Raw genomic sequence first — 16,363 nt, forward strand, 5'->3', positions numbered from 1 at the left:
CAGTAGTTACATACAGAGTTACCGGGTGTTATAGATGAAGTGCGGATTTATAACTATTGTGACATGAGTCAATTAAATTGAGTATCAATTCCACCTTGGTTTATGCAAAATTCTTAGAGAAAGCTTGGAACTAGCGAACAAAGATGTTTACGTGATTTTTATATTTTTTTACTTACTTGTGTCACAAATAATTGTTTAAAAACTTTTTTCTTTGAGTAAATTGAGCCTATAATCCAGTTTTCAGTTACTGATAAGTGATTGTAACATTGCATAAGTATGTTTTTGGTGTTTTATAATCCCATAAGGGATTGATTGATTGATTGATTGATTGATTAATTTACTGTATATATACAGCCACCAATTAGAGTAGTTCACACTAAACCTGAGCTTTCATAGACTTCATGTGCTGCACTGCCTGGAACACTTTACAGGGGCAAGTTCAAACTAAAAGAGATAGCTGGTCTCCCTCAAAGAGACCAGCTATCTCGTGCTTGGGAGGGGGGCGTTCGTCAAGGCTGGACGACTACTACTACTACTACTGCACCATTATGGTGTGTTTTATTTTTTGTTTAATGTTTCTAGTGCAACTGCTATCCCCTTGGCCTGGTCTCCGTTGACAAGGAATATTCAATTTAATGTCCTGGTTAAATAAAATCAATATAAATAAATGAAGAAAATAAGTGCTTACAGTAAAGTGCGTGACTCACAAATCAGTGAGTGGGTTGGAGCGTTGAATGTGCCAAGTTTCAGAGGGCATGTTTTCAAAAATAACCTTGGCGATTTGTACAGAAAGGGGATCGTTTTTTGAAACTTGGCAACTTCACAGTGGTTGTCACAACCCATGCCATTATGGATCAATACATAAATAGAAGTTTATCGTCTCTGTCGGGTGGAAACCTCATATGTCCAAAACTGTTACTTTTCAGGATTCAAATTCAAAAGCATCAAAAGTGGCAGATCTACAAGCTCCAAACGCGTCGCTTCGCGCCGCGTTTGGAGCTTGCAGATCTGCTACTTTTGATAATTTTGTGTGACGCTGTAGCGTGACCAAGTAGGCCGTCAATTTACGAAAAACACAAAAAGTTAAAATATGGAGATAAGAGGTTTCTGCCCTACAGCAACGATATGTCAGTTCTACAGATGCCATTTGGCACCCCAGTTCTGCACACTGGATCAAAAAGATTAAGTGTAACCAAATTGTAATAGGCTAAAGGCCTATGAACAATGAAAGCGTCAGACGCTCCGACGCGTCAGCAAACACACAAATTGATTTCAAAGGGCTGTTGCCACACTGGAGGTGTCAAGGGGTGCGTGTGAAAGCCTGTCGCTGCGTCTTTCACAGCTCAGTTCTATTTTGGAGTGGGCGATACGCATCACGGAACATCCAAAACGAGTCGGAGCAACGCAGAAAGGTCACCTCGTTTTTATTGCAAACTTGTATCGCAGTGTCTATGTATGTTTGTTTTAACTTGTTTGACCGTCCTAGGAACACAAGTCCGTTTTCAAATGAAATAGAAAGTGCAAACAAGGCAGACTCGCGTGACGCGTGTCAGTGACGCTGGCATCAACGAGGGACAGTGTGTCCACAGAGAGTGCCTTTTAAGCTGGCAGCGCCAGTCTGCCATGTATTTCTATGGTTAAGACACGCTGGTGCACATTTTTGTTTATGGAATTTCTTTGATATATATTTTTTTCTTTAAGGATGAAGATCTTCTGGAAAATGTACAAACAAACAAACAAAAAAAGGGATATTTACTCACGACCCTACAAATGGGTCCCGACCCACTGATATATAATGGATACAAAGTTATACATTGAAGGTAATTATCTCTAGACGAGAGAGACTTAAGTGTATGCACTCTGAATGACGACATACACAGTGCTACAGGCTACCATATATATGTCTGTGAGAAGTAACGCAGACTTTGATAGATGGACAAATGAATAGATGGATGGATGGATGAATGGATGGAGGGATGGAGGGAGGGAGTTATGGAGGGAGGGATGGATGGATTGGTGCATAATGGAATTCATGCACGGACAAATGAGTAGCGTGATGGATGGATGGGCGGACGGGCAAATGGGGGTGCAGAGGAAACGCTTCCTGGAAAATGTCTCAACACTTCAGTCATAATTATAGAGAGACTTCTCACTCGGGAGAAAGGTGATTCACTCAGGTGTGTGTGTGTGTGTGTGTGTGTGTGTGTGTGTGTGTGTGTGTGTGTGTGTGTGTGTGTGTGTGTGTGTGTGTGTGTGTGTGTGTGTGTGTGCATGCATACGTGTGCTGGTACATGTACTTACTTACCTCCACATGTAGAGGTAGGAGTTGCTTGTTAGTTTATGTGTGACGTCTGTGTTCTCTGTGTATAAACGTGCTTGTCTGTATGTACTGTGTGTGTGTGTGTGTTCGTACCTCCCCAGGCATTGTTGGCGTTGGAGATGGGCGCACTATGCACAGCGGGGATGAAGGTTGGCTGCAGATCAAACAGGTCACTGTTCAAACTGGGAGCACTGGGGAGAGGGAGAGAGAGAGAGAGAGAGTGATTGAGAGTTCTCTGTGAATAGAACATGCGTGTGCGTCGTCCACACTGTCAACCACGTTTGTACTTGTGACGACATCAACAATTTTAGGATGGCAATTTTGTGAATGCCATTTAAAAATTGTTTGCCCCTTTTACCCATGAGGCTGAATAGCCGATCTGTGAGCTTAGAATCCACAGCGCGCCACGTTGAGATCTTGTTGTAGATCTTGTTGTAGATCTGCTATTTTTGGCGCGTGATACTAGCACGCAACTGGGTATAAATCAGCATAACTCTAACTACAACCTCAATCTTTTCTAAATGGTAAGCCTAACTCCACCAATCTTTTTAACCATAAAACCATTAACCCATTTCTCAAGCTTGTGAGCACCAGGAAAATGCTCCTCAAGTATAGTAACACACTCACAAACACACACACACACACACACACCATCATCCAGCAGGTAGGTACATAGGTCTGCCCCCCCCCACCCCCGACCCCACCCCTCTCTTCTTCCATGCTATCACTCCTTTCATCCCTCCATTCTTGGCCACCCGTCCTCTCTCTTTCTCTCCTCTACGCTTCTCTCCATTCTTCAAACACACTTATCATCTCTCCTCCACCCACTGTCATCCCTCGCTCTCTCACTCTCTCCACTTGTCCGCCCCCTCGTGCGCTCTCTCTCTCTCTCTCTCTCTCTCTCTCTCTCATATAACTCACCATCTATCTGTCATCCCTCTGTCTCTCCCTCACTCCTCCTCACCCTCCCTCCTTTAGTGTATTTCTCTCTCTGTGTGGGTCACTTACACAGGCGTCTAGTCTGAGGGTGGTACCATTAATCACTTAAAGGTAGCGTCAGTGATATGCTTTGGTTAAAGTAAGTGTTATATGGCTCTACAGCATATTTTGATAGTAAGCATTGTGCATTGTGAGTGTTTATTCAGTAACAGGAGTCTCCCTGTCTCTCCAGCTCTTTAAAAGGAGCCCTGGCTAATAAGCCAAATATGCTTTAATACATTATAATTGTCCTCTATAACTAAAATACTAATTTTAAAACACCTTAAATATTGTATTTATTTTAGAAACAGTTAATCTTTTACTCAAAGAGGGGCAATGCCCGTCGCAAGTTGATGGTGTAATTTGTCCATATGTGGCCCAACCCTATGGAATTTATGGAATGCATGTGCAAACATTTATATATATATTGATTTGATGCTCATATTAACCTTAGGAAGTATTAACACATTGCGTGCCAATCGCGTAGTTCTACGCAAACCTAAATAACAGCGCAGCGTGCCAGTCGCGTAGATATTTAGTGTTTTTTTTTCTCTCTCGCAGTGACACATTTCATCGTAGCACTCTCTCGCAGTGACACATTTCATTGTAGCACACCGGAAACGGAAATGAATGTCAATCGAAGATTTTCGTTCCCATTCGCCGCCGCTCTAAAGCTTCCGCTAAATCGCCATTATCTCGGTGTTGTTTTTCTCCGCGCTGAACGCTGTTTAATAGAAACTGCGACTACTGCAAAATGGAATGTCGCCGATTGAAAATGTCTTCTCTGGGCCACTCACACAGCTACCCTGTGTACTGTCTACAAACAGTTGAACGGGCGATCATAAGGTATTTAGCGAGGTCTGTGGCGAGGTGAAAAAAACTAAAAAACAACAATAAATCGCTGGCAGTGGTGAGTACATTATGATATTAAACTCTGGCATGGAATGTGTTAAGATGTTTTTTATTTTCACATGCATTCCATAAGGCTGGACCACACATGGACAAATTACATCATCAACTTGCGACGGGCATTGCCCCTATTGAGTGAAAGATGAACCTTTTCTAAAATAAATACAATATTTAAGGTGTTTCTTATTTTACATTTTAGTTATAGAGGACAATTATAATGTATTAAGGCATATTTGGCTTATTAGCAGGGATCCTTTTAATAAACAGAAAATACACCATAACTCTGAGAGTGTATGAATGGAACCCCTACTTACGGGTCTATTTGCCTCCATTTGTACACTCTCAAGAGTTATGGTCGTTTTTTAAATTAAAACGTTCGAGAGTTTGAGGTGTTTTTAGAATCGCTCCTGAGGTCTAAATGGGTTAAAAAAGTCGATGGGTTCACGAGTCCCTGCACACAGCAGCAGAACCGTTGCTAAAACCGACTAAAATGGAAACACCCATCAGAAAAAAATGTATGTCCGTTTTATCATGGGTTTCGTGCATTCTATCCAATTTCTGCGTGGTTCTCCACATCGAGGGGTTAGACTCTAACCATCTAACCGTTAGAACGTCATGTGTTTTTGTTTGCCGGTTTAAAGGATGTGGTGGCCGACATGAGTGATGAGTCAAACTGGCACTTGGTCAGTGGAATATTATTCACTTTTCATATATTTCTAACTTCAGATAGCAGTAGTATAGCAGTAGAACCGTCCGTTAGATTATAGGCTTCTGGAAAGCTCCTGACTGGAAACAAATCAAATTTTAGGTATAGTGCAGAATTCAGGCTACAGATTACAGATTCATTTTAAAGATAGAAAGGTCATCTAGGGCTAGCATTGAAGCTTATGAACATGGGATGTTTGTTATATAAAAGAGAGGCAGTGATATTCACCATAAAGTGCTGGAAAATAATACTATTTGATGAGAATCAAATCATTTTTAGGTGTGTTTCTGGGGATGTTGTGTTGTGGGTGATATTTTTTTCACTACCATCACTTCACTACCATCTCTCTCTCTCTGTCTCTCTCCCTCTTCAACAACAGTTACCAAGGCTTTAACTAAAGTAACAATAACAATGAAATCTCTGTTTCCCCCTTGTACCTGTGTGTGTGAGAGAGAGAGCATGTGTGTGTGTGTGTGTGTGTGTGTGTGTGTGTGTGCATACGTACCTGTTGGTTAACGGCGGGGAGGTGAACAGCTCTGGGGTGTGTGTGACGTGGTGGTTGTTGTTGGCGCTGCCTATCGATTGGCTGCTGGGTGAGGCCGAGGGCGGAGTCTGCATGTTGACATCCTTCAGCCGTTGGTCCTGCTGACACACACACACACAAAAACGCAGGCAAAAAGAAATCTTTAGATCTTGATCTGGTCAATGGCATTTTCTATTGTCTGTTTCTACCTACAGACCAGATCTGTAGGTGGTGCATCAACGGTTTTCCGGTTGGCGGACATATTTAATTTTCTGGCCAAAAAGCGATTTTTTTTACACAAAAGGACGGGTTCTGAGACACTTCCAGATGGTCATGCTGACAAGCCCAGAGCATCAGTGGATGTGAGCCTCCCTCCATCCAGGATGTATACAGTGGCTGTTGTGTCAGGAAAGCCCTTAGGATTATGAAGGACCCCCACCATCAGCCACCGCATTATGGACCGTTTCATCTGCTATATACCGTCCTGGCAAGCTGTAGCACAGCCTCAAGGCCTGGACCAGCAGGACCCCTAGACACATATGTACTTCCCCCCAGACTACCAGCTTTATGAATAATTGACCTTAACCCATGCAATTCGGTAACGCATCTGTGGCATTTTAGATTTGAGCAATAATCATAATTTTACTTGTAGATCTGCTATTTTTGAAAAATCGTGATTTATTTTGCAAATATTTGAATATATATATTTTTAAGCGAACATTTGTAACTCAAATATTTCCCTCAAACAAAATATTTTACAAATGTTTGCTTTAAAAAATATATATTCAACGATTTGGAAAATAATTCACGATTTTTCAAAAATAGCAGATCTACAAGCTCGTAGTGCGGCACTCAGTGCCGCACTAGGAGCTTGTAGATCTGCAATTTTTTAATAGCCAAATAAATGAATGGGTTAACAGCCTGTTGCCTGCCTATTACACACACACACACACACAATCACACATAGTGAGCGACTACATCTACTATTATTCATTGTTTTCAAACAAAAAGACAAGACAATAACACGTCTTCACACAGACAGACACCTAACACGAGCCCACTGTGTGGTGGTGGATGTTGTTGGAGCCGTGCTGCTGGCCAGGTTAATAGACGGGGGGGGGGGGTGCTGGAGCTCTAATCCTGCTCATTTATATTCACACGGTGTAGCAGGGAACGAGTAAGGAGCTGCTGCTGCTATTGTTTGAGCTCGCAACCCTGCTGGACCCGAGCACTGTGTGTGCGTGTGCGTGTGCACGTGTGTGTGTGCGTGTGTGTCTGTGTGAGAGAGAGCTACTGTTCATTATGTGTTTGTGCAAGAGAGAGAGAGAACTACCGTTGATGTGTGTGTGTGTGTGTGTGTGTGTGTGTGTGTGTGTGTGTGTGTGTGTGTGTGTGTGTGTGTGTGTGTGTGTGTGTGTGTGTGTGTGTGTGTGTGTGTGTGTGTGTGTGTGTGTGTTCTGCGTGTGTGTGTGTGTCCTGTATGTGTGTCTGCCAGAGTGAAATCATTTGTATTTTAGTCTGGTCACATGGCCATAGTGTGTGTCTGTATGTCTCTACAGTACTGTATGAGTCTGTGTGTATTTCTCTTTGTGTGTACGTGTGCTTCTGATTGTGCATTCTGTGTCTGTCTGTCTTTGTGTGTGTGCGTGTGCGCGTGCGCGTGTGCGTGTGTGTGTGTTGTTGTCCATATGGACAACAGAGTGTGCAGACAGCTGGGCCAGAGTATTTGGATGACCCCAGCAACCCCGATACTCTCTATCTCTCTCGCTCTCTCTCCATTCCACCCTCCCTCCTTCCCTCCCTACTCATCTATTTCACTCTCTACCCATCAGTCTCTCTCTCTCTCTCTTTATCTTCCTCTCCTTCTCTCACAGAAGGTAATCACTGGACCTTGGCAGAACCGGAGCAAAGCATGGGGGCACAAAGATAAACAAACACAAGAATAAAATGAAGAGTTATTTACTGCACATCCACAGACATGTAGTGTTCATACACACTGCACACGCACACACACACATTTGTATTACTATACTTGTGAGGACTTCGACATTTTTAGGACGTCGACTTTATGAATGCCGATGTACAATGTTTTGCCGAACATAGCTGATCTACAAGCTCACTACGCATCTCACTGGGACACGTCATAAACTGCGACACAGTTATACTATATATAACACAATTATTCATATATGAAAAAGACGGTCCTCACAATGTCTATTTTTTTTAATTCTACTACACTTGTGGGGACATTAGCCCCTCACAAATATAGTAACAGTAACCGCACATGCACGCACGCACACACACACACACACACACACACCCTGACACGCAACATATACATTCTGCAGGCATGTGAGACCATTTAACAGTGTGTTAACACCAGTGGTGTAAAGTAACTAAGTACATTTACTCAAGTACTATACTTAAGTACAATTTTGAGGTATGTTTACTTTACTGGAGTATTTCCAACTTCCAGTACTTTTACTTCTACTCCAGTACATCTCAGAGGCAAATATTGCTCCGCTCCACTACACTCCACTACAATTATTTGAAAACTTTAGTTACTAGACACTTGGTAGATTTAGATTATTATTACAAAACATACATTAACCACTTCAGCCCCATATACATTTCGTCCATTTGAAAATAGCTGATCTACAAGCTTGCGTAGATCAGCTATATGTAGCTTGTAGATCAGCTATTTTCAAAAGATTTTTTATACATGTTATACATTTGAAAAGTTGTGAAATGGGACATTCTGCATAATGAGTACTTTCTACTTTTGGTACCTTTAAGTACATTTTGATGCCAATACTTTTGTACTTTTACTCAAGTTAACTTTGATTACCGGACATTTACTGAGAAACAGAGTGTTTCTGCATTGCAGTATTTATACTTTTACTTACGTAAGACATTTGAGTACTTTTTCCACCACTGGTTAACAGACCGTCAAACACACACACGCACACAGTCACACACACACGCACACACACACACACACACACACGCGGTAGGTTCCACAGCGCCTGGACATTCTTACTGGATGACAGTTTGCTGTGAGGCTGCAGCTCCCGGGGGCCAGAGCCCAGAAATGTCAACAACACACTGTACACTTGACCTTTTCTCCAGTGCTGTGTGTACTGCCAGACACAAGACTTTGGTCTTTATGCTCAGACCAGCGTTGGACTCACACTGTCTGTCTGTGTGTGTGTGTGTGTGTGTGTGTGTGTGTGTGTGTGTGTGTGTGTGTGTGTGTGTGTGTGTGTGTGTGTGTGTGTGTGTGTGTGTGTGTGTGTGTGTGTGTGTGTGTGTGTGTGTGTGTGTGTGTGTGGACCACCCTGTCAGTGGTTCGGAGCACATATTAGGAAGGCTGCTTGTGTTTGTTTGTTTTGTTGTAAAGGTGGAAAAGAACAGGTCATTTGTTATTCAGCGGAAACAGAACTGTTGGTTCTGTTTCCTCTCTCGGCTTGACTCAGCAGAGTTGAACAGAGCCAGTTGGTTCTCAAAGTGGGGGTCCTCTGGGACCTGGCCAGGACTGATTCGCTCCGTTCAGCTGACTTTTTTGTTTCAGCTTGTCAGTCAGTTGTATTGTGTTGTGTTGTGTTGTATAGTTGTGATATGGATCTCCCTGGGTCTGAAACAAAGATTGACTAGGCTCTATGCACAGCAGCCATATTGTAAAGAAATTGGGGCCGCTTCTTTACTTCCTTCACAGGTGTTACCAATGATACTAATGATACTAATGAAGGCTCTGTTCCATTCTTGTCAAACAGAGCCAGGGTGCTGATATTGTGCATGTTGGCTCACTGGAAACACTCTGTGTGGGTCAAAGTGTGGTCCAGGGACCCTCATGGTTCCTTGCGGAGGTTCCAAATGGCCCCCTTACGAGTGTGTAACTCTGAGAGTGTACAAATGGAACCATAAGGGTCCATTTGGTTCCATTTGTACACTCTCAGAGTTATAGGGGTCCTTGAAATAAAAAAGTTTGAGAACCACTGTGCTACACTAAATGGGACAGAGCCTTCACTAGAACCATTGGTAAGGAAGTAAGGAAGGGGCCCACTTTCTTTCCAATATGGCTGCAGTGTATAGAGCCTATTGAGTCTGGGAAGCTTCCTATGTGAAATCTTGGACACCCAGGTGCAGAGGATTCTGATTGGTCTGGGGGCGGGGGCGGGACAGAGCCTTGCAATGTAAAATTCAAGTCACTTAACCACTTAACACTTATTAAGCCTGATTTATGCTTAGTTGCGTGCCGGTGCCGTGTTTGGTAAATAGCAGATCTACAAGCTGAATGTGGCGCGTTGTGAGCTGCTATTTACCGCAGGCAACACCAGTGTGCAAGTAAGTGTAAATCAGGCTTTACTGTGAGCACTATCCAATCGGCAATGACGTGCCTACGTAACAGGTGACGTGCTGAAATCAGGCTCAAGAAGCGAAGCGGGAAAAAAGAGAAGAAAAAAAAGTCAGTGGCTCTCAATGTGGGGACAGTGGGGTCCAGGAGGGACCCCTTAGGGTTCCTTTAGGGGGTTCCAAACGGGATCCTTTACAGGTCTGTAACTCTGAGAGTGTGCAAATGTACATTTGCATTTTTTACGCTCTCAGAGTTATGGGGGTGCTTGTAATTAAAAGGTTTGAGAACCTTTTATTTCACTACCACGACGGAGTGTGTGTATGTGTGTGTGTGTGTGTGTGTGTGTGTGTGTGTGTGTGTGTGTGTGTGTGTGTGTGTGTGTGTGTCGGGGCTATTGTTGAAGCAATTGAAGCATAGCTGTTCTTTGTTTCTTCATCCACTTCCCCAATGGCAGACGGTACATATTTCTATGCTAGCAGGCAGTTAGATACGTCACATTGTGTTGATTTATCTGCTCTCTAGGTACAATGAAAACCACCGGCGTCCTGGGAACCCTCCACTAGACGCTGATTTAATCCATTAAGACCGGTAAAGCATCTGTGTCATTTTAAGATGTCTTTGGATATTCAAAAATAGCAGATTTACAAGCTCATAGCGCGGCACCGAGTAGATCTGCTATTTTCGAAAAATCTTGGAAATTTGTGCAAATCTTTGAATATATATATACAGTATATTTTAAAGCGAACATTCTCCACCACTCCAATCTTTGCTTCTGGGGGGTCCCTGGAACAATATATTTTGAGATGAGGGTCCGCGGCCAAATACATATAATTCTGGGGGCCCTTGACATGAAAAAGTTTGAGAACCACTGATATAGCAACATACGTTTTTTTTTAAAACTGTAGGATTTAGAAGACATTTGTAGAATGCCCAGACGCATAAGATTTTAGTTACAAATGTTTGCTTTACATTACATTACAGTCACTTAGCAGACACTTTTATCCAAAGCGACTTACAATAAGTCGCTTTCAATATTTGCAAAAATGTTCACGATTAAAAATAAATTGCAGATCTACAAGCTCATAGCGCGGCACTCGGTGCCGCGCTATGAGTTTGTATATCTGCAATTTTTTTTAAATAGCCAAATAAATCTTAAAATGACAGATGCTTTCCCGGTCTTAATGGGTTAAATGCATCCATGTGCTTCCTCCCAATTCACAGTCAAGCCTGTTAACTGCTTTGTAGCTGCGTTGTCCAGACTCATACAAAATGCAAAGAAATCTCAAATTAAAAAAATATATATTATAACTTAACCTCCAAAAATCCTATTATACTTCATTGACCAGGGTCCCCCCCCTGGGGTCTAACCTTGGCCCCCTTCTTTATTCCCTCTACACCAGGGGTGTTCAACAGGGGGTCCGGGACCCCCTAGGGGGTCCTCAGAGTTACTACAGGGATTTTCGTCTTCTTTTTACATTAACCACTTGAGGTAGCATCCCTATTCGGAGGGGAATATGAGCCAAAAATAGCGGGCCAAATACATATAATTTTGGTGTTCCTTGACATGAAAAAGTTTGAGAACCACTGATTATAGCAACATCAGTTTCTTTAAAAAACTGTATGAAAAGAATGTGTAGAATCCCCAGAAGCAAAGATTTGAGTTACATATGTTCACTTTAAAGAAATATATATATTCAAAGATTTGCACAAATTTTCATAATAAAAAAAAATAGCAATAGCACTATGAGCTTGTATATCTGCTATTTTTTGAATAGATAGTGATAGTGGTTCAAATCTAAAATGACTGATGCTTTCCCGGTCTTAAAGGGTTAAATCACATCAACCCATGAATATAAACTTAATCTGTCCAACCCCTCTTCAACGAGGCTGATGGTTCTCTGGCTAAAATGTACTAATCCGCTCATGTTACTGTATATTAGGCGTTACATATATTCATGTGTGTATAATAAAGTATTATCCTTAGAGCCTCCTGCAGTATGAAATGTCCCCTGATATACAATAACCATTGCTGCGGCTGTACAGTATAAAACGTCCCCTAATATAAAATAACTATTGCAGTGGTTGTAACAACATGAAATGTTCCCCTGAAATAAACCAACTATTTGTGTGGTGTTATCGTATAAATTTGTTCCCCCTGTATATAAAAACAGCTTTCCTCCATGGTGTTAAGAGCACATCGTTGCTGTCGGGGCAGAAACCTTGTATCTGCCATATTTCAACTTTTCAGAGACGATCATATAATGTTCCCCCCAATATTAAACCAGGTCACCTTGAGAGCCTGCAGTCTGGCCTGCTCCTCCTCCAGGGCTTGCTGTCTCTCCTTCTCGTCCATGCGGCTGAAGGACATGCCCGTGGAGGACAGGGAGGACACGGCGCTGGACAGAGTGGACGCTCTGCAACCACGCAGAACACCAAGAGAAGAAAGAAAAAGGACCAAAAGAGTTAGAAGTACAAGACGTTGGTGCATTCCCTCACAGCAGTGGTTCTCAAAGTGGGTTCCCGGGACCCAAATGGACCCCGTTTCATTTTACACTCTCAAGAGTTAAAGTATTGTTAAACATCTGCATTACTTAATTTACAAGAAGTCTACACAATTAGAGAATGTAGAAGAATTGTTATTTTGATCAACGTTTGCCTGTCATCTCTCCTATGGTACCAACATCAACACAGCATGGAATTGTGGACAAAATCTTATTCAACGATAACAAAATATTCTTGGGTGTGAGAGTCTCAATCTCATCAAATGGTGGTCCGTGGCTCAAATGCACAAAAAATAATGGACCTTGTAATGAAAAGGGTTGAAAACCAGTGGCCTACTGCATGTGTCTTTCAGCACCAATGTTCTCTCACTCACTCTCTCTCTGCCTCCATGTGTGAGCGTGGATGTGCTTGGTGCCACTGTTTGCAGAACGTTATCGTTCAATCAGCGTGGACGACGCTCACATAATTACCGTAGTAATCGTGCTTGGAGTGGAACGGCCCTTAATAGTCCACTTCCTTCTCTCATTGAGCGCCCTGGTTGTTTCTCCCCCTGCTTAATAGCTTTGCTATTGCTGATCGGCAAAGAGAGATAGATATGTGCTAAGGTGTGTGGTTTGTGTGTCATGTCTGCTCGTGTGTATCTGTTGAAATCAAGCCTCTCCAATGGCCATCATTTGGTCTTGTTCATAATAACTTACCGTGGTGACACTTGGTACCACAAAAAAAGAGACTACGAAGTTAGTCAAACGCAAATATTTCTCCATCTTCTAAGACAAAAGACTGAAGCTTCAGCTATTATGTAGATTTGAAAATATATTATACATTATTACATATTGTATGTTTGTGATAATATAGTCTTCATTATATTTTTTTTTACATAGTCTTTTTTCCCTATTTTTGGGGTGCTTTTTGCCCCGTTCTCCCCAATTTAGTCCTTAAGCAAAATTATTTCTCCCCACAAAAATGTGGGTGTTGTCTCACTGCTGTTGTATCCGACTGACTCACCTGCCAGTGTCACCCAAATCCGCGTTTACAAGTTCATTATCCATCTGCCATCCACCCGCGGTAATTATATCATCCTATTTATAGATCCGCACCAACCGCACCAAATAATTGTTAATTTCCTGACGTTAGTTTTCTTATAAACAATGTTACTCACCACTGTCGCGATGCAGTGACTGTATACAATCAACAAGCGCATGTCTTCATTAAGGTACTTTCGCTTTCGACCACTTTGTTGCCATGTCGGCTTTTTATAAGCTTTTTACAAGCGACTTTTGGGCTTGTTGTTTGGCACTTGTTTTGGGCTTGTTTTCATAGACCTGGCTACTTATTTCTCTCGCAACCTGGCAACACTGGCTGCCTGCACAGCAACATGTAGTGAGCGGCTAATTTGTGCCTGGTGTAAAATGACGTATTATTAAAATACTACAAACGCACACACGGTGAAATTTCGTGCTTTTTAAAAGATATTATAGGCCTATAGATTGATATCATTAATTTAATTCCCGCATTATTTCACCCGCGGTTTATCCAATATTAATTCATAATTATATTTGATTGAGCCAAATCCACCCAAACTGCGGTTAACTGCGGCAACCGCGGCTAGAACCGCGATCCGCGCATCTCTACCGTACGTGCGGTTACAAACATCACCCTTCCCCCGAACACGGGGCCAATAGTGTTCGTATAGATAAGCTGCTCGACAAAGCCGAAAAACGCACCAACGGCAGATTCAAACCCACAACCTCCGGCGGCGGTGGTGAGGCAGGCACTTTACCACTAGCACCACCCGAGCACCTCGTTTTCTATATTTTCTCATAAGCACAGCCAGCCAGCACTGATCCACCGGCACATATTATGTAGGTCAGTCTAGCAGAGTCTGACCTCCAGTCAAAGACGTGGAGTGTTAGTTACACTCTGAGGTGTGTGGAAATGGACCCTCCCGGGTCCATTTCCACACACCTCAGAGTGTAACTAACACTCGGGACTCGAAGTGTGTGTGTGTGGGCAACCGTCAGGGTATTTACTGTACGTATATACCTGGTGTCTGCACTCAGCTCCTTGGTTTTTTTCCCCTCCAGGGAGGCCAGGTGCTGCTCCAGAGCTTCCAGGAGACTGCTGGGGGCCTGGTGGTGGGGAGAGAGGAGAGAGACAGAGAGAGGGGAGGGGGAGAGGGAGAGAGACAAGGACACAGACAGTGTGTGAGAGAGAGAGAGAGAGAGAGAGAGAGAGAAGTAAGTGTATGTTCACCTTTGTACGCTGGTCTTTGTCCTTTATGCACTCAGACAGTTCCACGACACACACACATATTTCACAGGTTTCAGGTAAAATGCAAACACACACAAAAAGCCATTTTTTACACACACACACACACACACACACACACACACACACACACACACACACACACACACACACACACACACACACGGGTGTTAGTCAGTCTCAGAGGTGGGGTAACAGAGTGCATCGGGTGCCAAGAATAGCCCTGGCAACACATGCAGCAAACATTCACACCGCTGGTTAGAGTGCAATCCGACGACACCGAGAACAAAGGAAGGAGTCAGAAAAACCAGAGAGGAGCCGAGAGGACGAGAGGAGGAGAGGAGAGAGGTTGGGCCGAGACATGCACACATGTCTAAAGGCTTTCAATGGATTTGTCTCATATTTTCTTTTCTTTTCAATCCCCCTTCTTTTCATTTTGTCTTGTCTGTTTGTCCTGCATGTCTGACTGCGTGCGGTATGCGAGGGTCTTGTTGTCCTTGTAACGCGAGAAGCATTGTTACGTTCTGTCAAACACGTCTTGGCAAACAATGTCATCGCCGTCATAAACTCCTGTCATACACTGCGGATTAAAACCAATCCCTCTGCACTTATCTACGTTTTATTTTTATAGTTTTGTTTTTTATTACTTCAGTTTAGGCTGCTCTCTTTTTCGTCCTTCATTTGTTTGTCTGGTCTGTTTTGATCTTTGTACGTCAGTGTATTAACCACGTGAACACTAGAGTACATGTCAAAGTAGGCAAACATTAGGAACATAGCAGATCTACAGTCCAAGCTCACAATGTGTCATAACGTAAGCTTGTGGTTTGGCTATTTTCGGCAAAGGGATTTGGTGTAGTTGGAAAAAAGGGAAGGAGCTAGGTGTTGACGCCTGGGGGACCCTGGCCAATGAGGTCTATAGGCTTCAGATGGTTATGTCACAATGTGCTCAAAGTAAACATCCCCATTCCTGTCTTAAAGTAAAAAAAGTCCAGACTCTAGGCCCTTGAATGGAAGGGATGTTTACACTGTGGTTATGATGGCTTGTGAGCGACAAAACCACGCCATGCGGAGTGACAAGAACAGACAAATAAATAGCCGTGTTATCACCTCTTCTTCCACAGACAAAACAAAGCCAGCTTTCACATTATACCAGAGAAAAAAGGTGGGTGGGGGAGTGTGGGAGGGGCTTGTCCTCGCGTCGCCACTGGCGACCAGACTGCAAACATTCCGTGACAGGCTTTCTATTCTGATCCCACTCTTGGCTCCGGTCACTCAACCTTCCTGCTGTTGTGTGTTGTCGTCGTCAAGGAAATGTTTGGGTACCTTAGTGTAGCTGTGTGTCGAAGACGTGATGTCTTTCAAACAATGTGAGATCCATCACCGTAGTGCATGTTGTGTTCTGCCCACAAAACAAGCTAAGGATTATAGACATAAGTGAGACTAAAAGTATCTTCACTTCTTATCAGTGATGGAAGAAGTACTCGCGTGTTTTACTTCAGTACAAGTATCAATACTGCAATGTAGATATGCTATTAAAAAATGTATTAAAAATGTACTCGAGTAAAAGTACAAAAGTATTGGCAAGTATTGTGCAGAATGTCCCATTTCACAAGTTCAAAATGTATTAAAAAAATCATTTGAAAATAGCACATCAAGCTTGTAGATCGGCTATTTCCAAAAGGCCGAAATATATACAAGGCTGAAGTGGTTAGAGTATGTTTTGTAATAATAATCAAACACTACGAAGTAACTAACGTTGTCATATAATTGTAGTGCATTAAAAGTACAATATTTTCCTCTGAG

At 42.7% G+C, this 16,363-nt stretch overlaps 1 protein-coding gene across 8 annotated transcripts in view; it reads right to left on the bottom strand.

The window, feature by feature from the left end:
• The window catches only part of LOC308101972 (phosphatidylinositol-binding clathrin assembly protein), a 137,394-nt gene that overhangs the window by 33,211 nt on the left and 87,820 nt on the right, over nucleotides 1-16,363 (bottom strand). For 5 of the 8 annotated variants that reach the window (XM_080451533.1, XM_080451531.1, XM_080451529.1 and 2 more), the window contains exons 9-12: nucleotides 14,336-14,421; nucleotides 12,081-12,204; nucleotides 5,419-5,558; nucleotides 2,414-2,511 (exon numbers count right to left, since the gene is read on the bottom strand). In XM_080451533.1, the coding sequence (XP_080307659.1) occupies nucleotides 2,414-2,511; nucleotides 5,419-5,558; nucleotides 12,081-12,204; nucleotides 14,336-14,421 (448 nt within the window). The remainder of the gene's footprint in view (nucleotides 1-2,413; nucleotides 2,512-5,418; nucleotides 5,559-12,080; nucleotides 12,205-14,335; nucleotides 14,422-16,363) is intronic. The other 3 variants (XM_080451534.1, XM_080451532.1, XM_080451528.1) reach the window with 1 other exon arrangement.

This window comes from Gymnoscopelus braueri (assembly GCF_963280865.1).
Source record: "Gymnoscopelus braueri genome assembly, chromosome: 15".
Lineage (NCBI taxonomy): Eukaryota > Metazoa > Chordata > Actinopteri > Myctophiformes > Myctophidae > Gymnoscopelus > Gymnoscopelus braueri.